Source organism: Durio zibethinus, chromosome 15 (genome assembly GCF_047325235.1).
Source record: "Durio zibethinus cultivar Kanyao isolate XHJ-2024 chromosome 15, ASM4732523v1, whole genome shotgun sequence".
NCBI lineage: Eukaryota > Viridiplantae > Streptophyta > Magnoliopsida > Malvales > Malvaceae > Durio > Durio zibethinus.
In genome coordinates this window covers 19,573,549-19,597,047 of record NC_143176.1, presented here as the reverse complement: position 1 = coordinate 19,597,047, position 23,499 = coordinate 19,573,549, and the positions used below count along the sequence as shown (strand labels likewise).

General features: G+C 32.9%; 1 protein-coding gene across 1 annotated transcript; it reads left to right on the top strand.

Annotated features, from left to right (window-relative positions):
- The first annotated feature begins 375 nt into the window (after positions 1–375).
- Positions 376–19,730, top strand: TTN7 (Structural maintenance of chromosomes (SMC) family protein). Its single transcript, XM_089744717.1, has 30 exons — positions 376–705; positions 1,650–1,689; positions 1,800–1,875; positions 2,544–2,582; positions 2,681–2,748; positions 2,832–2,903; positions 5,289–5,368; positions 5,490–5,568; positions 5,691–5,808; positions 5,920–6,095; positions 7,379–7,624; positions 7,718–7,839; positions 8,249–8,393; positions 9,308–9,474; positions 9,557–9,656; positions 12,433–12,569; positions 12,679–12,880; positions 13,780–13,867; positions 13,956–14,106; positions 15,187–15,337; positions 15,455–15,646; positions 15,735–15,918; positions 16,003–16,073; positions 16,153–16,304; positions 16,640–16,808; positions 16,907–17,053; positions 17,414–17,512; positions 17,845–18,019; positions 18,994–19,185; positions 19,381–19,730. The coding sequence occupies exons 2-29, from the start codon at positions 1,675–1,677 to the stop codon at positions 19,182–19,184; spliced, it is 3,612 nt and encodes a 1,203-aa protein (XP_089600843.1). The 5' UTR covers positions 376–705; positions 1,650–1,674; the 3' UTR covers position 19,185; positions 19,381–19,730.
- The last annotated feature ends 3,769 nt before the right edge of the window (positions 19,731–23,499 follow it).

The window sequence follows — 23,499 nt, the reverse complement described above, 5'->3', positions numbered from 1 at the left end:
ATTATTCTTTTTGTTTTTTTTATATTTCGTATTTAAACATTATATCATGTTGATTTAATAATTTAAAATATGATATAATAAAAAAATATAAATATGATACGAATATAAAATATAAAAATAACGTAATTTAAAATTTTAATAATAATTATATTTAAATTTAATAAAATTAAAAAATATATATTTTATATTTTTATATCATAAAAAATTATAATACATAATTTTTATATAAAATATAATATAAATATATAAAATTTTATATTTTATATTATATAAATATTCGAAATCACTATGTTTTCGTTACATTTAGCCGTGCCCTTGCAAGCGAGTCTTATTCTCTCCAGGGATAGCAAAATCTCATAAACAAACAGTCCGATTACAATCATTCACAATACGCCCTTTTAAGGCGCACCATAACAAAATCCAGAAATAATTTCAGTTTTGCAGCCCATAATTTTGCACTTTTTTGCCTCCCACCGATACGCGAGCGAACCTGTCTAAACTTCATCCCATGCGCACACCCCTTAACCTGCGCACCCTGCAGTCGCCTTGCAATAAAAACCTTGGCACCTAAAAAACCGGAAAAGGAAAAAAAAAAAGAAAAAAACTGAGCTGCCTTTACTCCTACATTTTTCCACTGCAAGTCAATATCCTTTCTCCCTATTTTCCTCTTCGAGGCACATGAACTCAACTTAGCTGCTCTTAGCTGTAAGTTTTTATAACATTAATTTCATCAATTTCTTTTACGATTTATTACGCTTTTTAACTGCAATTTATTTTAAAAAAAATAGTTTAGTTGTTAAGAACCCTAGAGTGAAAATTCCTGTAGATAATTTGTGATATTTTCGATTTATTTGTTGTTTGGCTGGGGTTTTTTTTTTTTGTTTCTTGATTTGGAAATTTCCAAGCACTCGAAACCCTAGCCACTGCTGATGGATTTCACTGCTGTTTTTCATGCTTGGAGATGATTTTTGGAAGTGGTTTTGTTTTGTTTTTTTTTTTTTTCGTTGTGGGAGCTTTATTACTTGAATTTTTCTGTTTGTAAGAATGACGATGATTTCTGTACGCTAGAGAGGTCTGATTTTTTAAAATTTTTTTATTATGTTATAGTTTTGGAGTTTATAAATTGTACAGCATTTGAAAGAAAAAAGTGAAAAGTGAATTCAGAAAGAGAATAATTTAGGCTTTGTTTGTTTGCTTTTCCGCTTTAACTTCCTCGAAAGTTGCTAAAAAACACTAGTAAACAATGAAAAGCTAAATCATATACTTAACTAAAAATGAACAAATAGCTAAAATGAGGAGCACTTTCGAACATAGTTTTTATGTTTAAACCATTCATTTTGACATGAAAAAGAATATGGTTTTTAATTTTAAATTATTCAAAATCTTAGTACTATTTGTTTTGTATCCCAAACACACTTATTGTTAGGTAATAACGAGATGATGCTTTTAAAGTTGTTAAATGTGTAGGCATAGTGTTTAGGATGTGGTATTGTTGCTTTATGATGTGTATTCGTCTTTATTTATTTATTTCTTCATTTCTTTATTCATCTAATGTTGAGGAACTTACTCTTACATTCTAGGTAACGTAATACTATCTATCATTTCTGGTAATTGTTACTGACTCTGTATTCTTCCAAATTCTCTTACAGAGACTGGCTAATTCGGTAGTTCATCATGTTTATAAAACAGGTGATCATTAGTTTGTGGTAGAGTTGGCTTATTAGTTTTGAAATTTCTGCCTTCAGTTCATTTTTTGATGAGTTTTATTTTATTTTTTATTATCTTTTATATCAATTTAGGTTATTATAGAAGGGTTCAAAAGCTACAGGGAGCAGATTGCTACTGAGCCTTTCAGTCCTAAAGTTAATTGTGTTGGTAATGTTGTATTTCCTTAAAAAATGCTAGTTGATATTTTTCTTTGCTTGTTGGAGACAACTATAGAGGGCATTATATGAAATTCCTGTCTTTTGCATTTTCGTACTTGTTTCATTTTTTTGTGATTTCAAAAGTACACTGATTTAGTTGTATGGAGAAGTGTTCAACATATTTTTTGCAAGTAATTTCTTTGGACCCTGAAAAGTATTAAATAATCAGATAGTTTCATTAACTTTGTCTTAATGGAAATTTTGGTTTAGAATTTGCAGGGGAATCACTTTTCTCCTGCTTTTGGTTGGAAGAATGCCCTTAATTAATCATGTGCTTGTGAAAATTTCCCATTATTAAAGAAAATAAACTTTTATATTACAATTATAGTATGAAGATCATTGGGAACTTTATTGATGCTTTATCTGTAACCAATGTTACCCATGTGGTTTTTGAGGTGGGCTTATAATGCTTTGAAATAAATAAACTATTGCACTTTGCTTTCATGGACATGTACATATTCTTTGTTTTTGTGTGTGTTTCTGTGTTCTGTAAAGTCTTTTATTTTGTCTACCTTGATGTCTGAGTTATAATCTGTTATCAATTCTGACACTGCACTATTGAAATTAGGTGATGTTATGTCTAACATTTGATATTTATTTAAATAATTGCTTCTGCAGTTGGTGCTAATGGATCTGGCAAAACAAACTTTTTCCATGGTAACTATACTTTAATTATGTTACTTCACTTCTATTTGTTGACTGGTACTTCTTAAAACCAAATGACATTGAACTTTCTCTTATGGTTTTTATCGTAGCAATTCGCTTTGTTTTGAGTGACCTCTTCCAGAATCTGCGCAGTGAAGATAGGCAGGCACTGTTACATGTATGTTTCACAGTACATTTCCTTTAAACTATTTTGATGTGGATCTTTCATTCTTTAATTTTAATATATGCCAAATCAAACAGGAAGGTGCAGGACACCAGGTTTTATCTGCATTTGTGGAGATTGTTTTTGATAATTCTGACAATCGTATCCCGGTAATAACGTGTTACTTCTCATTTTTTCTTTTCTTTGGCAGAGGAAAGTTGTATGACACCACTATTTTTCTATTGTAGATGAATGTCTGTGATGTTCTCTTATACTTTTTATTCCTGTTAGGGTTTATTTTGGTTGTTAGCAAAGTTGGTGATCAATGCTGCTCTGTGGTGTTTAAAATTTAAATGTAAAAATTAACCTAAATTGTATCATTTTGAGATGATTGTTTCTTTTGCTTTCTCTTGATGATCGGACCATTTTATTTATTTATTTTTTTTGCCATCATTCTTTTGAATAACAATGCTCAAGGTGTTCTCTTATTTGCAGAGAAAGACATTAATGCTTTGAAAAATGACTAAATCTTTTAGGTCATGATAATGACTGACTGTTGATTTATGTATTGGCTATCTGGTTTTGTCTCTAGAAAGAATTGGAGAGCATGAGAAAATAAAAAGGGTTTCTGGGGCCTAATGATGGAAATTTTCAATATGTTCTATTTTATTTTATTTATCTTTCTGATGCTTTAGGAGATCTGAATAGACTATGATTACTTAGGTCCTCTTTTAGATATTCCTTCGATAACCAAAGCCACTTTCTGGATGATTCTTAAATCAATCACTGGTAAATTCTCAACCTGTAGAACCTTCTTCCTCAAACTGTTCCTTGCAGTTGGCTGTTTAAACTTTGTATATTGTTATAAGTTCTGTAAATATTCCTCTGATAACCATAATCTCTTTCTAGATAATTCTTAAATGATTCCTGGTGACTGCTATTCAAATTTTCTGTATTTGTAAAAATGCCAAGTGCTGCCTCTTAACTCTTACTATCATTTGGCTTTTGAATGCAAGCTTTCAAAATTTAGTCCATTTCTAGGATTTTGGATGAAGCAACTTACCTTCTGAGTTGGTAGTTTATCCCAGATTAGGTCCTTTTGTTTCTTTTGGTTTTTGTGATGAAATGCACATTATTAAGGGTATTTTTGAGCCTAGCATCTTCTCCTCTACTAATGTTGTGATGATGAAAAGGACCCCTCAGTTATTGAGGTAGAGAGTAAGATAATATAAGGAGAGCAGAGGAGATCAAATACAGAGTGAAAAGGGACTGCTCTCCTGGCTTCTAAGGTCAGGGTGTGAAAGAGAAGGCTTTTTCTTGAACTTTTTTCTGACAAGATCCAAATACCCTTATTAATCATATAAGTTCTTTTTATGTAGCATAAAATCCTGAATAGACTGAATGCTAGCCCCTAAATAAGTCTAATTTCATCCATACAAATAAAGTTCAAGAAAGTAACCCAAAAAGACATACCTTAAAATGACAATTGGTAACAGTACTCAGACAATAAGGTGAACGGTGCTTTGCTTAAGTAAGTTAATTTTTTTCCCATCCTTTTGTACCAATTCCTCAGTGTGGAAAGAAAATTTTTTGCCATGGTTAATCATGGCAACTCTGTCCATCCTTAGTCTTGATGCTGTCTTGGATACATTGTTACAATGATACCCTACCAGATACATGTTAAGCTTGGCTCATTCATGAGGAACCTTTGCACTTTGAATGTGTAAATATGCTATGAATTCTGAGAAATTGAAACTTGGCATACAAAAGGGATCAAAGTCCATCAATGGATGTTGAGAAAGGTGATATAAATGCCAAAATAGGGAAAGGGCTCATTGAAAAACCCTAAAATTGATGTAGAACGAAAGAGACAATAATAGACATGATCTAAGCTGCTTTGATACTGTGTCAAGTTTCCCATCTAGAACCAATTAGCAATAGGTTGTGTAACATGCAACCTGAATATAAGGCCATAACAAACTTTAAAAACCAACCTATGGGGAATAATACCATTCACAATGTCAACCTTATCTCCATCACACTGAGCCTTGCTCTTTGAATGCAAACTTTAACTTGTTTTCCAATTGGCTGAATCAAGAATGATAACCAGGGTTGGCATTCTCTAAAATTATTAAACATTGTGCCATCAACAAACTTAATTCCAATATTATAGCTTTTCAGAAATTAGTTTCTTTCCATTGTGCTTTATATTCAGCCTAGGAGGTCTCCCTCTCTTTGCTGCCTTAACTAGTTAATCTTATAGTAGCATGAAGATTGAAGAGTGTCTTTGCTATGGTAATTCTTTGCGAAAAACTTTTTGCTTCTGCCTCATGTCATGGAAACTGGAGTTGGAAGGTGTTCATTTGATCTCAGATGAATCATATCAATAAAAACTTGTTGAGACCAAAAATAGGGCTATGATGTGGTTATTCTGGCATTAATATGGTCTTTTATGATTTATTTTGAATGATAGTGATACGAGTAGATTATGACTAGATAATAAATTGTTAGGCATTGTATTAAAATGTTTAGCATGCGTATGCTCTTTTGAAAAGGTTGACAAGGAGGAGGTACGCCTACGTCGAACAATTGGGTTGAAGAAAGATGAGTACTTCTTGGATGGAAAGCATATTACGTGAGCTTCTTCTTCTTCTAGTAATTGAAAGTGGTTAATGTTCTCTATATTTTGTTGTATGGGCCTTACAACCTTTCCCATGGTTAATCTTTGTTGAATAATACAAGAAGTTAATGTGCAGGAAAACAGAAGTTATGAATTTACTGGAAAGTGCTGGGTTCTCTCGTTCTAATCCTTATTATGTTGTGCAACAAGGCAAGGTAAGCAGCTTCTGTTATTTAATCACATGTAACTGCCAATCTTGTTGAAAATTCGCTCAGTGGAGCTGTTGCTGCTTCATTTTCTACGTTTAACTTATAAAACATTGTGGGCTGGTCAATAGATAGCATCATTGACATTGATGAAAGATTCAGAGAGGCTGGACTTACTGAAAGAAATTGGTGGTACTCGAGTTTATGAAGAGAGACGTCGTGAAAGCTTGAAAATCATGCAGGAAACTGGCAAGTCATTATTGAATTCCCTCTCTCTTTCTCTCTTTCTATTATTATATATCCTAGTATGCGTCCGTGCATTTTTTTTTCTTTGCTACATTTATTTTTTCTGTTAAGCAGGTAATAAAAGGAAGCAAATAATACAAGTGGTTCAGTACTTAGATGAGAGATTAAAAGAACTGGATGAAGAGAAAGAAGAGCTTAGAAAATATCAGCAGCTTGACAAGCAGAGAAAGTCACTAGAATACACCATTTATGATAAAGAACTTCAAGATGCTCGGCATAAATTGGAAGAGGTTAGTTTAATGTTAGGTGCATGGACAATGTTACTGCTAATCAGAGTGTTAACTAGTACATACATTTGGTGAAAGATATACCACTGAAGAAGTGATGTGTGTGCATGCTTCCATGTGAACTTCTGTTGTTAAACACATGCATAACCATCTAGCCATTACTATTGGAAGAAATGACTATGAAATAATTTACATGTTTTCCGACAAAATTGTAAACATCCTACCGTTTTCTATACATTGATGAATTATTTTATATATACCTGGGGGATATTATTACTTTGCTGGACGCACACTCAAATATACATACATTTATATATCTATATATATGTTGCCAATTTGCTGGACACACAAGTTGAAGTTTATATGCTTTATTTTTCTTTTCTAAAGAGTTCCTAGGAGGTAAAAAATGAGATTAAATTGGTATGAATATAGCTTTGATCTGATGGGCCCAAATGGTTTCTGATGTGCCAATATGCCTACTTTCTTCATAGTTATCCATAAAAAACTATTCTTCCTTTATGTGCTAAGTACTTGTTGATACAATTGAGATAGTGAATAGTATTTGAGATTGAATGCTGTCTTGTAGCTTTCTCAGATTTTGTTGTCACTCAAAATGAGCCTCTATAAGAATTCTAATACCATCGCCCATTCAAAATGTGTGCATCTTAACCATAAGATTTTATCACACTTGGAAACATTTGTGTTTAATTATTTTCATTGTAGACTTGTACAAACATGCACAAATATAGATGCATGCTTCTTCTTCTCTATATGCTTATATATTCCTGTTTTCTATGTTCATCTTTTGTTACATTTCCTCTTTCTTTTCCCTTGCGTGTAATAGGCTCTTCTTTCTGTGTGTAAGCACATGTGCATATGTCAGTTTGTCCCTATGTGCTTATTTAGAAGGCATACAGTGGTTATCTGCCATATTAAACAAGTTGGATAATTTTTATTATCCACGTGGTGAGTGGAATAATTTTAAGTACCAAATTTTCTTAGCTTAGCCTCCATCTTAGGTTCTTATGGTAAAAAAAAGGTGTTTTACTTGATATTAAAATTTGCTTGGAATGAGGAATATTCGACCTAACATTGTGAGAGCATGCTGTGCTTGAAAATGGAAGGTCATTTATTTTCAAGTTCTTTGGTCAACAGTGAAGCTTAGTGCACAGATTGTTACGACAATCATACCTGATGTATTTTGTGTGAATGTTGACTTGTTCAATCTGTTTTGATCCATGGGTGCAATTCCTCTTCTCCTTTCTATGACTTATTTTTTAATTCAGGTAGAAGAAGTTCGAGCCAAGGTTTCTGAAACATCAGCTGAAATGTATAATGCTGTGCTGGATTCCCATGAAAGGCTTAAGGACTTAGACAAGATGTCTAAAGATCTAACAAAGGAGCTTCAAAGTTTAAACAAAGACAAGGAAGCCTTAGAAATTCAACAAGCGGAAGCTATAAAGAAGCAGACTGCACTTGAACTTGATGTAAAAGATCTACAAGAGAGGATGTCTGGGAACATGCAAGCCAAAGTATTATTATCTTGCAGAATTCCCTCCTTAATTCAGTTTTTTACAAAGGGGGAAATTTTTAATGTTTTTGGTATATTATTGTAATACTTTCAGGAAGATGCAATCAAACAGCTTCTTCTACTGCAGAAGGAAATAGAGGACTCAACAGAGGAGCTTAACAGGATTAAACCCCTGTATGACAGCCAAGTAAAAAAAGAAGAGAATATAACAAAGGGGTATGTCTGTACTCAATTTATATTATGTTGATTATAACGGAGGGGCCATCATTTAGTCACATGTTTATAATCTCCAGACGCCAGATGCCAAGTTCAAAAATGCTTGAAGTTGGTTTCCTAGGCAGTATTTTTAAGATTAGCACTTTATGTTAAGCTGAGTTCCTTTTATTGACAACTGTACGATGATCCTAGTTTGCACTTCATAAGCTGCCCTTTCAGTCTTAAGCAAAAAATGTAATAATTTTCTTTTGTTGAACTTCACCACATTTATAGCAGTGACTTTACTCATTTTTTTGTGCTTTATTGCAATTGCCTTTGTACCTAAAATAATGGAATGGTTCTGCCCTCCAGACAATATTCTTTATGGATTTTTTCTTGGTTTTTTATGATTATTTCTGATAATTTATAGGATCATGGAGCGTGAAAAGCAGCTTAGCATTCTTTATCAAAAACAAGGCCGTGCTACTCAGTTTTCCAGTAAAGCTGCTCGTGATAAATGGCTTCAGAAGGAAATTGCTGATTTGGAACGGGTGCTTTCTTCAAATTTGATGCAGGTTGTTTTTACATTGATTTTGAACATATTACTTAGTTTGAGATCTTATGTTGGATTGTTGTCAGTATATTCTTTATGGTAGATAGCATGTGAGCACTTTATCTTGTCAATGCAATCAGGAAAATGCATCTAAATGGAGAAGCAATATTAGAGGGAAGGGTCAAAAAGCTTGAATGAAATGAATATATTTTTTTGATCTCCATCTTAATCTACTGATGCTTATGATAGTTTTGATTATTTGATATAATGATGCCATTTTGTATTAATAATGTTGCATCACATTCAATGATATCTAGCGTAAATAATGCATGCTGTAATATTTAATAGTTCGATAATATTTAATTGGCTTCATGGTGCAACCTGTTGGATCATCATGAAGAGTCTTTGACTTGGAAAAGAGGCTAGTATTTACATTTTCTATGGCATGATAATGGATACCATATTTCACTTCTATTATTTGAAACTGTACAGCAATATTTTTCCATGAAAGTCATTTTGTAAACAGCTATGATGTTCTTTGTGCAAGTAAAGAATGTTACTTGGATTCTATCAGTGCCTCTAGGATATTAGCTTAGTGGCAAGACATGACATTTGGTTGGGGTATGGGTTGTAAATGATTATTAACTTGTATAACGGTTTTAAATGATGTAAATTCTTGATTGCCATATGTTGACTCAGCTTACTTCCACTTGGATATACCTTTTTTCCAAGTTTATGCTGGCTAATTTTTGGAGGAATCAATCCTAAATAATGACATATACTGTTCATTTGTCTGCATCCCTTGTTTCTTGCCTTTCCTTGTATCTCTTTGTGCATGAGTGGCTCGTTCTTTTGTTATGTTACTCTGATTTATAACTTCCTTTGCTTTGCTTTTGTCTTTTGGTAGCACTTGACTAATACCTTTGTATTTTTCAGGAGCAAAAACTTCAGGAGGAAATTTTTAAGCTTAACGAAGAATTGAAGTGCTTGGATGATTCTATTGAAGGTCGCAAAAGTGAAATCAAAGAGTTAGAATCTTCAATCTCACAGTCTCGATTCAACACTCAGAAAACAGAAAGAGACAAGCTTCAGGATAAAAGGAAGTATGTCCTAGGAAACTTTTAGTTTATCTCTAGTCAATATTCAAATATTTAACGGGATTCTTTTTTTTTTTTATCTGGCTAGGTCCTTATGGGAAAAAGAAAGTAAACTTTCGGCTGAAATTGATAATCTGAAAGCAGAAGTTGAGAAAGCAGAGAAGAGCCTCGATCATGCAACTCCTGGAGTGAGTGATTACTTTCTCTTTTATTCTCTTTCATGTTTGCTTGTCAGTTGCTCGCTAGATCTCTTTGCTTGGTGCACACCCTAGTAATGAAAGAACTCAGCCAAGTCATATTACATGGTGTGTTTTACTAAGTAATTATGTCATAAGAAAGAGTGGAAATTGAATTTAGTGCTCTGATGGTTTGTGAAAATTACCTGTAGCTTAGTTTTTTCAATATTATAACCAAACATCTTGTTATTTATGCTGTTAATTTTTTAGTGAAATAATAACTCTGCCTACTGTATGTTCTCTCTCTCTCTCTCTCTCTAACTTTATTTTTGTCCTTTTGGTCTTCTTCATTATCTTTTCTACCCTTATCTCTTCTTCACCCATTCTTTTCTGTGCACATTGCCACTCAAGCCCTAGTTTAGTTTTCCCATAATAGCTTCGATCATTCAAAACCTTTGCATGAACCAACATCACCTAGTAGCTAGTGCAAAACTTCCTTCACAAAGCCAAGCAGTCCAGTTTCGCCACCATTCTTCCAGCTATGATGCAATATGGGAGGTTCTTCCTGGCAGAGAGTTTCAACTCTTCCTCCCTTTGGTAGGGGGATTGATCCAATGCCTAATCAACAGCCAATAGAATACTATTCTTCAAGGCATCCATTACCTAGCTCATTGTTCTCAATAATCTAAAATTTTCAGAAGTTGACCCTTCCACATACACAAAAGATTACATGTTGATCCTATGCAATTCTTGCCTTGGAATTGCCTATCCCCAACCCAAAAGAAAAGTATCAATAATGAAACCAAAAAATAAAGAAAATAACACAAAACTATAGTATATAAAATTTACCAAGAATCACAGCATCTTGCAGGTAACCCATCTGTGAATAGGTAGAGCTTGTTGGATGCTCTTGCAATCTCTTACCAGTTTCTTCTTGCAAGGATGTGCTCGTGGGTGCTTCTTCAGAGAAACAAATTTCGTTCAACCTTTAGTGATAGAATTATATGCTAGAGAGATCTGAAGATCTATTTGAGAACATCGATTAGAGAGTAGATGAAAGTAAATAAAGCTAGTCAGTATCATTGGTGAAAATGACAATGATGGTATTGAAATGGGAAAAGATGGAAAGGTCGAAAGAGTTAGAGAGAGGAAGAGAAGTGTCCAAAAATTAATAAGAACTGTTACGTGGTCTTATCCCACATTGATTACGTCTCAAATTTGCTGTGGCTCTATGTTTAAGTTGGACCTCTCCTATTGGGAATTGGTTTTATGTTGGATGCTTCACATGATATCATTGCCTAGATTTTTACGTCGTTATTTTTTGCTGCTCCTTATGTGTTTGTTCATGTGTTAGCCTGTTAGGTCTGTTTGTATCAATTGTTAGTGTAAGGCCTACACATGAGGGCGAATGTTATCTCACACTGGCTAATCTTGAGTTTGCTGTGGTTTTATAGTTGGGCCTCTACACCTATTACCATTTTTTTTAGATGGATGCTTAACAAGAACATATGGTGACTCAGAGAGGGTATTGTTTTCATTTTTTTTTAAGTATTGGAGATAAACCCTCTATAATTAATGGCTTAAATCAAAAGGCATTAAATATTGAGGATGAATTTACAGGGTTAGGTTTGATTTGGTCAAAATCAAACATTGGAAAGGAGAATCCTTCCTGTTGCTGAAAGAAATAAAAACCAGAGAAGGCTCTTCTCACTATTAGCAGAGTGATTCCTCATCCTATGTGATGTATTACGATAATGGGAATCAAAGGAAAAACCCTATTATTATGGTACTAATTTGCTCATATGGAACTCGCTTTAGATGTTTTGCATCATATATTCTTTATTCATATCGATAAAATTGTTATTTTTTACCTTTTGTTTTTATCCTAGGTATGTGTGTGTGTCTGAGACAGAGAGAGAGAGAGAGAGAGATATCCAATTCATACTTTTGAAATGGGCCTATTGTTACATGGGATCTGGGCATTATGTCATGTAGTGCAAGTATGTCTTTGAATCTTGCATTGGATGTGTATTACAGATGTCTTGGCATATATAGAGGGAGGATATCTTTAACTAATAGGGCAGTCTCTTAGGTTTGATTCCCAAGATTATGGCAAATGGTATGAGCCACCCTAGCGTACTATTATGCGGACTTAGGGGCACTATTTTACCTGTTTTATAAAAGAGTGTTGGTCCTGTGGCTAGGTTGCCATGGATTGGACGGCAGAGTTGGCATGTGAAGAAGTTGTCATGTTGAGTCAAAGTGCTTGTGATGTCTTAAGCATATATGGAGGGATGATATTATCATCTAAAGGCTAGATTTTTTTGGGTTTAATCCTAGGTCCATGACAACTGTATACACATTCATCTTTGCTGTATGCATAAAAAGAATCTGTTTTAACTCCAATACAGTACATGCAATGTCCTTTCTTGTGGACTAGACTGTTGTTATTTTGTTATAAAAGGAAATCCAAAACATTTGCAGTTTACTTTCTATTTTGTTCAAAACTTAGAAATTTTTTGCTTCAATAGTATAATTTTTGTTCAAACATTGCTTCAATAGTATATTTTTGTCTTTTTTTTATCTTTTCATGAACTTCTTGTGTTTCTTTCTGCTGTAAAAGTATTAGAAACAATCAGGGGCTCTTAATTTTTAATATTTGCCCCCCCTTGGCTTTAATTTTTAGAAAGCTTTACTCTTGGCAAATAGATTCTTAGGTGGCAGTTTTTTATTTGACCTTTAATATTTTTTACCTTTTTCTTCTTTGCCTCTTGTTTAATATTATCAGGATGTGAGGAGAGGGCTGAATTCTATTAGGAGGATCTGCCGAGAATATAATATTGGTGGAGTGTTTGGTCCAATTATTGAGCTGCTTAAGTGTGATGAGAAGTTTTTTACTGCAGTTGAAGTAACTGCTGGAAACAGGTATAATCTGCTGATGTTTCTATTCTAAGATTGCAATTTATTTCAATGACTGTTTGACTTCCCTTTTTGCATGCTGAGCTTTACATGGTGTTAATCTTGTTTTCCACAGCTTATTTCAAGTGGTAGTTGAAAAGGATGAGGTATCGACCCAGATAATTCGACATCTTAATTCACTGAAAGGTGGACGTGTTACTTTTATACCACTTAACCGTGTGAAGGCTCCACATGTTACATATCCACAAAGTTCTGACGTGATACCTCTGTTAAAGAAATTGAATTTTTCTCCCAAATTTGCTCCAGCATTTGCACAGGTCAGTTCCACCTAAGTCTGTTTCTTGAATGAGCATGAGCATGGATACCTGCAAGAACTAAGATGAAATTTAGTAAATTTACGTTTAGCTTTAGGAATTCCTCTTTTTTTTCTCTCTCTTGATGTCTATGCCTTTGGTCAGGGCCTTTATTCGATGAGTAAATTGATGGGTAAATTAATGTCTATATAGCTAATTTTGTCATAGGAAGTTGATTTGCTTTTGCATCTTTAATCATTCTTACCTTGGTCCATGTGTTTACCTTCATGTTTTACAACTTTGCCTTTTTTTACTTGGTTAGATGTTATAGAGCCAAATTTGACACTTAGAATAATTGAGAAAGAAAATTTGATTTTACCATTGCACCACTTAAATGAAGAGTAGTCTATTTCTTCAATATGAGGAATTTTGACAGATTTTTCGCCTTGTGCGGCCCTGCATTGTGCGTAAAGCATTGGATGGTTATTCCTTGTTAGAGACAATGATTTAATATTTGCTCAGAGATAGCATCATCTTTGCTATTGGACCTAGATAGATAGGTTTAATATGATTGAAGTTGTTTAACCATGTTTCTATATCGTTTAAATATTTGGCTGACCACTTTAGCTCAGAAAGTGGGGGTGGAAGTGGGGATTGCTGTTTTGTTTACTTTAATATCTTAACCCTTTTTTGTGATATTAAAAATCAATGGAAAATTGTAAATGACCTAATAAGATGTAAAGTTTGCTGAAAAGAAAAAAAGAAAAAAGAAAAAGAAATTCCTAAGTTGGGTTTCATCCCTTATTGGGATAAGATTAAGAAGTCTTATTGGTGATTATAATGTTTTCCTTATTGCTAGAATGTGTGAATGTATTCTCACCATTCTCTTCATCCCCTTATATTGTGTATTCTACCTTTTTCAGGTATTTGGTAGAACAGTGATCTGCCGGGATATTGATGTGGCAACAAGAGTTGCCCGAACTGATGGTCTGGATTGCATAACTTTGGAAGGTTAGCAATGATTGTTTCTTCTATTCTTTGGTTTGGCTTAGGCTTATTTCTCTAATTTTATAACATTTTCCTGGTCATTTGATTACAGGTGATCAAGTTAGCAAAAAAGGTGGTATGACTGGGGGATTTTATGATTATAGGCGCTCAAAATTAAAGTTCATGAATATAATTATGCAAAACACGATGTCTATTAATAAGAAGGAAGAAGAACTGAAAGGAATTGGCTCAGAACTTCAAAATATCCTTTTTCTGTAGTTTAAGTTTTAATGCTATCGTTTTTGTTGTGTTTTCTCAGTTTAAGGTTACCTGTTTTCTCAGTTCGTTTTGCATCAAGGTGTTAACTTTGTTTGAGTTTGGGTTCTGGTGTCTGTGTGTTGGTAACAGTTTAAAATTTCAGTCTATGAAGAAATTAGCTTTTATGCTTTTTCTTTCTAAAAATTTTTTAACATTGTGAATTCTGTATACATGGACAGATTCATGTGAATTTTATTTACATCAAGACATCTAAATATGAGCATACTGGTTCTTTTATTGATGCATGTAAAGGGTAAGTTGTGTCAGTAAAGAATTTGGATTTTTTGAGTTCTCTTGTGCTGTTATGCGTCATTTTTCCTTTCATCTGCATAATCCACTTTATCAATGAATGGCTTGGTGAGTTTTAGTCATGATGATCTGAATTTCCTTTGCTCTTCTTCAATCTCTTCTCAAATGAACTGAAGTCAGAGTAATTTACACAGTTGTACTGATCCTCACTCTGAATCTGGTTGAATGTTTGTCTTAGTACATATTTTCATGCCTTTGTATTAAGGTGGGTAGACAAGTACAGCACATCTTTAGTTTCCATATGTCTTTTTTGGATAAGCATAGTTTCCTTATGTCACCTATATGATATGAGATACTCTTTTTCTTAATTCTTGATGGAAGCTTTATTTCCTTCAATTCTTGGGCTGTGAAGTTAGGGAAACCTTAAAGGAAGAAATTGGTTAATTCATGGATCTATTCTTTCTCTGCCCATAAAATCAAGGCTTGTGTTGGTTTTCATGCTAAACATGATTATACAGTGTTACCTGACTTCTTACCTTTTCAATATGATGGTTGATTAACTGTTTCCTTGTAAGTACTGGGATTTTTAGATGAACTATCCATGTTGAAAAATCGTCTGGAAACAGAGCCATTAATTTTGAATGATTGATGGAATAAAAATCTAACTAAATTACCATGCATGAATTTATGTAGGTCTTTATTCTTTGTAATCCTGAATTATTTTCCATCAATCCTTCTATGCTTCTATGGTTTGTTTGAACTTAATTTAGCTCACAGTTAGAACAGAAAATTACAGCTTTTGTCACTGAACAGCAGCAACTTGATGCTAAGCGAGTTCTTGACAAATCATTGCTGGAGCAGCATAAACAGGACATTGCCGATGCTAATAAGCAAAAGCAATATATATCTAAATCTCTTGAAAATAAGGTATTTAAAAACTTGTAATTGACTTACTTTATAATTGTATTGGGATTATTCTTTATTAGCTATTTATAATTATTTTATCTTGTTCAACCAGCACTGACTCTTGTCACTTGTTTATAGAAAAAGTCACTTGCAGATGTTCAGATGCAAATTGATCAGCTTAGAGCTAGTATGGCGATGAAACATGCTGAAATGGGCACAGAGCTTATTGATCACTTAACACCAGAAGAGAAGGACCTTCTGTCGAGATTGAACCCTGAGATAACAGATCTTAAGGAGCAGCTTATCAATTGCAGGAGTGATCGCATTGAGGTTTACTCACTGCACCTTATTCGGTTTCTTTCTCGATGACATGTAGTGCACTTAACATATTTTTCTCCATGTACAATTCAATTGACAGACTGAAACAAGAAAAGCAGAACTTGAGACAAATCTTACAACCAACCTTAAGAGGCGGAAGCAAGAGTTGGAAGCAATAATATCTGTGGCAGAGGCTGATGCATTGCTTGATGAAGCTGAATTAAAGAGGCAGGAGCTGATGGATGCTAAATTATTGGTTGAAGATGCAACACAACAGCTTAAAAGTAAGAGCTTTGAATAGGTACCACAATATTAAGTAATTGTGTTAAGATCTAATGTTCACTGTTCTCTTTGATTTTGCTCTGCAGGAGTTTCTGATAGAATTGATGAGCAAACAAAGCAGCTTAGGGGAATCAAGGATGAAAAGAACAATCTAAGGGTAACTAGTTTTCTGATAATGTTTAGCACTAATCCTTGATGCTTAATGTTACTGCTGAGAAGATTGCTTGCTGGTGCAGGGTTTGGAAGATGCCTATGAGAGGACACTTCAGGATGAAGCAAAAGAGTTAGAACAATTGTTAAGTAAAAGGAGTAATCTTCTTGCTAAGCAGGAGGAGTACTCAAAGAAAATAAGGGAGTTGGGTCCTTTGTCATCAGATGCTTTTGAAACGTATATCTTCTAACCGAAGTTTTACTTTCCTCCCACCTCTAATGGTATCTGGACTTCATAAAAGTTGTCAGATATTTGATCTCTGAATATATTTTTTTAAGGATTTCTTATGTCCTCTAGTTGAGGTTAGCATGTTTTTGAGTATTTTAATCAATGTACATCATGTATTTCTTTGTTTTATTTGATACTATTTAATATGTAATAAAATTGGGTGGTTTTATTGTCTACCTTAGTTGTGATAGTATCTTCTTATCTTGGTGATATACTACAATTGTGTTCAAATAGTTATATATATTTTTTTTAATTTTTAAATTATTTAATTCTTTCTTTGCCAGGTATAAGCGAAAGCAGATGAAAGAGTTGCAGAAAATGCTTCATAGGTGCAATGAGCAGCTGCAACAGTTCAGCCATGTAAACAAGAAAGCACTTGACCAGTACGTAAATTTCACAGAGCAAAGAGAAGAACTGCAGAAAAGGCAGGCTGAGCTGGATTCTGGTGATGAGGTACATACTAAACCTTAATTTCCCGGCAAATGGGGCTGTCAAATTGAACTTTGCTCCACTTAACCTTGTATATATATGATTATATATATTTTTTACAGAAAATTAAAGAACTTATAGCAGTTTTAGATCAGCGGAAGGATGAATCAATAGAACGCACTTTCAAAGGTGTTGCCCGACACTTTCGAGAAGTATTCTCCGAACTTGTTCAAGGTGGTCACGGCCATTTGGTGATGATGAAGAAAAAGGTTTGTTGGGGCTTCTTAAGTTTATTAATTTTTTGTTTCATTTTTCTGTAAAATCTTTTAAATGATATATTCTCTCATCTGTTGTCTACTGTGTTTGATTTGTTTCTCTAGCCAATTCATTGTTCTGTAGATTAGTGGACTTGTCACTTCGGATTTATGATTTTGGAGCATCAAAAAAGTTTTTTTTTTTTTTTTTGTTTCGCATTTTCTTCGATAGGTGATAATTTTATGCTTGCAGAGTGATAATTTTATGCTTAGTACCGTGTTTTTCTTGTTAGCATATTTATGTTAAGAACTAGCATGTTTATTCGGTAAATATTGCAATTCCACTATAATTGTATTATATATTTTTTTCCACAGGATGGTGATCATGCTGCTGATGATGATCATGATGATGATGGACCTCGTGAGGCAGATTTGGAGGGAAGAGTTGAGAAATACATCGGTGTAAAAGTGAAGGTATGTATGTTTATACAATGTTATTTATTTTCTTTAACAAAGGTGAGATGGTTAACTACTGAAGCTTGTTGTTTGCTTGACCTTGCTGGGCTATGATGGTGCCCATGTTGACTTGTAGTACTCTGTAGAAGTATTAATGGTCTAGTTCATATTTGTTAATTTTCATGTGGTCTGTATTCGGAAAGGTGGTAGAAGTTTAAACCTGAAAGTTAGGCTTGAAAATAGGCCTATTGCACTGAACTCCTAGATTTTACAGCTGAATCTGGAAGCATTTTCCATTTCCTCTTATACGTTTGGATATAATGTTTCTAAGTTTGTCATTCATGTGGTAGGTTTCTTTTACTGGGCAAGGTGAGACACAATCAATGAAGCAGTTGTCTGGAGGACAGAAAACTGTTGTAGCCCTCACGTTAATTTTTGCGATTCAACGATGTGATCCTGCTCCCTTTTATCTTTTTGATGAGATAGATGCAGCCCTGGATCCTCAGTACCGGACTGCTGTTGGAAGTATCCTATTTCCCATATATAGATATTTGGCTCTGTCAACGATTAACATTTGTTTATGGTTCCATTTTTAGCTTCCTCTCTATTTAAATTTCTTTCTTCATAATTATGCTCCCTCACCTACTCTTCATTTTCAGAGGCGGGGAAATCTGGGGGTTAGTGCCAAATCTGTGACCATCTTAGACCCCACGTCCATGAATCCTAGAATTGTCTCGTTAAGAAACACGCAATTTAGGTCAAAAAATGTTTTACCTTTTCTTGAGCATCAAATTGCTGCAATATGAACCTTTTGCTCCTTGCGGTCCCATCCTTACACTACTTTCTATGGTTGATTAACTCCCTATTGGAAGCTGTCTCATGAGGAATTGAATCCTAATTGCTGTATGGAGAAAAGGTTGGTTGGGATGGGTTTCAGTTTGGTTTGCATCATTATTTGTTCAGGTTGCTCGTGTATCATCTTGGGATGGGTAAAGTTGGCCAATTAAGTCAAGGCCATTCAGGTCATTTTACTGGCTGAAGCTTTTCCATAGGTCAAGTCAGGTCAAGTGGATAAATGCATCTGTGACTGTAGCGTGCATTCCTGTGTAAAATTATTATACACAGCAGACTGCATGGTTACGACTTTTTGCCACTCAAACTTTATCCCCTGGTACGGAAGAATAACGAAGGAAAAAGAACCTGCAGAATTGATTTGTTTCATATGGTTAGAAATGTCTTTAATCAGAATGTGTTCCCATGGTATGTTGATTGGCCTTTACAATATTAGCTGATTAAGTAGCTGTTGTTAATTTTTAAATTGCTGCAGTTCCTCTCATTTACCTTTAGCCTATCATCATTTTGTTTCTTAGCATTTGGTTTGTCTTGTATAATTCTGGTATATGTGAACTGCATTCCCTTGTCTTTTCTTCATATTTAAATGTAAGTAAAAAATGAATAATTTTGAATTGCTGGTGGATCCTTAATTACTTGTTCTCTAGATATGATTCGTCGTCTGGCGGACATGGCAAATACGCAATTCATAACCACCACATTTCGACCAGAGCTTGTCAAAGTTGCTGATCAGATTTATGGTGTGACACATAAAAACAGGGTGAGCCGTGTTAATGTTGTCTCCAAGGAAGATGCGTTAGATTTTATCGAGCATGATCAGTCTCACAATACTGATTAAGGTTGGAATCTTTTCTTGTTTTATATAATTATATGTTTACTAGTGGGCGTAAGTTTCTTCTTTAACCTTACTATTTTAGTGAACAACCCCCCCTCAATTTGTACCATCCCTTTGCACCGATCTCCCTCGCCCCCTTGCATTCTTCTCCTTTAGTTCCCTAGATCTATGTTTTGAGCTGACCTTTAGTTGTTGGCAGTTGCAGAAAAATCCTATGTAAAGAATAGAAAGCTTTTGGGATACCGTGGAATATATACTGCTCAGTTGCTGTGTGTGATGTGGATGCATGCTTTCTTCTGACCAATATCTGGATTTCGTACAATAGTAGGTCTTGCTGTGAAATCTTAGGGCTGTAAAATGCTAAAGAATTGAATGTTAAGTTGTTTTACCCTAATTTGCTGGGAGCTTATTATGAATATGCATGATATATTATGTAGCCTTATGCGGTAAGCTTGGTAGCATTGAATCTCCTTTGTGGTTAGTGTTAAATGAAGTTGGCAAGTTTACCTTTTAAATCAAATTAGGAAATAATTTTCATTTTTCTCAGAACCGTTACAGCAAGTATATTTTAATGTCTTGTTGTGGGCTTGTGGCAAGAATTTCTCGACTTAAAAGCCCCCTCAATTTTTTATTTTTTATTTTTTTGTATATCTTTAGTAGGTGCTCTATTGAGACACATATTTGAGCTTTTTGCTAGTAAACTTTGTAATTTTGCTTCTTAAAAGTCATTGATTAATTGCTATTTATGTCAAAATAAACCATAGAACGATTGAGAAAAGAGAAAATCCAAAACAAAGCAAAATAAAGAGGACTACCATTTAAGGCAAGACGCTTGAGTCTAGTTTGTTGGCAGGTTAGGGCGAGAGGCCAAGGCCCAAGGGGAATAAAGGTCGTAATGAGAATCACCAAAGATGTTGATAAAGTTGTTGTTTCCCCTGTTGCAAGGTTTACATCCACCTGCAATGCCATAGCTTCAAAATTAGTAACAGTCAAGTCAGTCCAAAATGACAGTATGATTTGTTCTGCATCATGTTCAACTTGCTAAATGCCCAAATCCACTGAGAAATTGATCAAGATAAAAAAAAATGAAGCAATAGATAAAATTCCCTCACTCACTGCTACACCATAGATTAGGTAATACATGGAAGAAAGTAAGAAGCAAGATATGAACTTGGGGATAATTTCACAGAATTCATATATGCCTGCATTGACAATAGATAACTTGTAATGAAGTTGCTGTAGATAAAGGGTGATACTGCTATGATAAAATATATAGAATTGTCCAGAACATTCAAAGATCTCAAAGTGTTAAGGGTGTCAGAGCAAGTGTGAACGGCATCGAGTAAGAAGAAAAATATTCTGATCATCAGAGCAAGAAGAAAAAATTTCTGATCATCAGAGCATGGAGAAAAATATTCTGATGTTATTATTCATAGGAAGGTGACTTCTCCAAGTCATCCAATGACCAAAGTGAAAAAAAAATGAAGTCAGAATATTTCTGAAGTTCAGACATGTACCTGCAGAATCAATGTCTCCTCCATAGATCTCATTTATTCCAGCAACATTTTTTTAAAATGTTTTCAGATAAAAAGACGACTCTTTTCGAACAATTTAATTTCAGCTTTACTTTTCATGGTTCGAATAAACATCATGTTTAACAAATTGCATTATTGAGTACAGGGACTTGGTTTATATACGGAGTTGGAGCTCTGATCTATCTTTACATTGGAAAGCCATAGTTTTGATACTCTAAGGACCCTCCTCCTCGAGCAGGTAAATGGCTTGCAAGGGTAACTGTTGCAGTGCAGGTACCTGTTGAACGGGACCACCTGGCAGAGAAACCCAATTTTGCTCCACAGGCACATCGATTCTGATGCTATCAACTGAGGTAATGTCATGGTCCTCATGGATGCTCGCTCTCTTCCTCTCTTTCACGGAACTCTATCGAAGAAAGTACTTTTCAACATTGTTAGCCACCAGAGTAGGTGTTCTAGCCACTAGTACATTTCTCGATATACTCCACCGGTAACCCTTGCCAAATTTATGCAGCCCAATTGAAAATAACCTGTTTGTCATATCAGTGAAAATCAGCTCAAGAAAGTGATCATATAGTTCCACAACATATAAGGTGAGAACAAGAAGTAGCACCAAATTGGCATGTAATATCCTGAAGGCAACAAAATGGTCAATTATACCATCAACACAATACTATGAACAAAATAAAGCAATCAATCAATGAAAAGTTAGGTGGATTAATTTAAATCAGTGAATTTTTTTTTTTTAAAGCAAAATGGTGAAAAAGTTAGTTGTAAAATTTAGGGTAAATTACTTCTATGATCCCTTAAATTTTAAGGTGAACATCATTTTAGTTCTTAAACCTTAAAAAGTAATATATATGTATATATATTAATCTTTATATTTTGATGGTCATAACCAAATAATTATTCCATTTGAGAAACTATAAGTTGAGCATTATAAAAAAATACAAAGTAAGATAATGAATTGATAATATTATAAGTTTAAATTTTTTTAAAAAATAATGATTATGAAGAAAATAAAAGTTTGAGAAATTTTATTTTCTTAATTTATATTTTAGGAAAATTAATTCTTATGTATTTTTATTGTTATTTTTGTAATACTAATTTTTAAATTAATTAATATTTTTTTCACGTAAAAATTTGTTAAATTGCAAATAGATGTACCTATAAATTAAACTGTCAACCTGCATACAAGCAAAGTTGACTCAAGTCGAGTGAAAAAGGTTTTTTTTTTTTTTTTTTTAAAGCAAAATGGTGAAAAAGTTAGCTGTAAAATTTAGGGTAAATTACTTCTATCATCCCTAAATTTTAAGATGAATATCGTTTTAGTCTTTAAATTTTAAAAAAAGAATATATATTAATCCTTATATCTTGAAGGTCGTAACCAAACAATCATTCTGCCTGCAAAACTATGAGTTTAGCATTATTAAAAAATACAAAGTAAGATAATGAATTGATAATATTATAAGTTTAAGATTAAAAGATAAAATAATGATTATGAAGGAAATAAAAGTTTGAAAATTTTTATTTTCTTAATTTATATTTTAAGAAAATTAATTCTTATGTATCATTATTATTATTTTTTTAATACTAATTCTTAAATTAATTAATATTTTTTATTTTTTCAAGAAAAAATTTGTTAAGCTGCAAATAGATTTATCTATAAATTAAGCTGCCAACCAAATAAACAAGCAAAGTTGACTTGAGTCGAGTTTTTAAGGCCTAGACTCAACTCAATCAAATTATTATTTTATTAATAAAATATATTTATTTAATTTATATTTAAAAAAGCAAAATATTAATATAAAAATATTTTTTTAATATTTTAATTTTTAATAGTAAAATGGACAAGTAATAATAAATAAGTCAAGCTAGATCTTGGGTCAGATTTTAAGGTCATATTTGATACAAAATATTATGATAGGATATGATAAAATGATATTATGAATAAAATTAGATTAAATAATGTCATTTTATTTTATATTTGATGTATGTAAATATTAAGATATGATAATTTATTTATTTGTCAAAATTATATTTCCTTAAATTTTATACAATTTAAATTATTGATGTATTTTTTAAGAATATAATTGGATATTTAAGTTTAATTTCACGGATTAAAAATAATCTTCTCCACTTAGAGAAGATTAAATAATCCTATTTACAATCCACATCTCTCTCTTTAGATACAAATCAACGATGATATAAAATTATTATCATTCTATCATATCAAAAATCTTATGCATCAAATATAACCTAAAAATATTATCCAAGTTTGGTTCAGTCTATGAAATTTTTTAGTTGCAATCTAAATAATTCAATTTTGTCATTTTCTATTAATAAGTGAAAGTGTGAAATTTATAATATTTCATTGAAAATTTTATATTAATGTTTTATAATTAAAAATACTTGGCTTTTGAAGATATATTTTATGATGATGAAATATTATAAAATAAATGACAAATACACAATGAAATATTTTATAATAATGTATAAACTAATTGTATGTTCTAAACAAACAAAAAATAAATTTTAAAAAATAAGTTATTTTCATTTTCAAAATATAGATTTCTTTTTCTATCTTAAAACTGAACCCAAAAAAATTTATTAACAAAATTAAAGGAAAAAAAGCAATTATTTTTGTAAAAAAGTTCTTAGTAAATACTTATTATTATAATTATAACATGTAAAAAAGCTTTATCATTATCCTTTTTTCTTTTTTAATTTTTAATTTTATCCTTGAAATTGCTTTAATAGCTAGATTAACGATTTTTTTAATA

What these genes read in the sequence shown, in the direction of transcription:
- TTN7 (XM_089744717.1), top strand. An exon ending in TCATCAGATGCTTTTGAAAC is followed by an intron (nt 16,305 to 16,639) that starts GTATATCTTCTA and finishes TTTCTTTGCCAG; the next exon opens with GTATAAGCGAAAGCAGATGA. An exon ending in GTACCGGACTGCTGTTGGAA is followed by an intron (nt 18,020 to 18,993) that starts GTATCCTATTTC and finishes CTTGTTCTCTAG; the next exon opens with ATATGATTCGTCGTCTGGCG.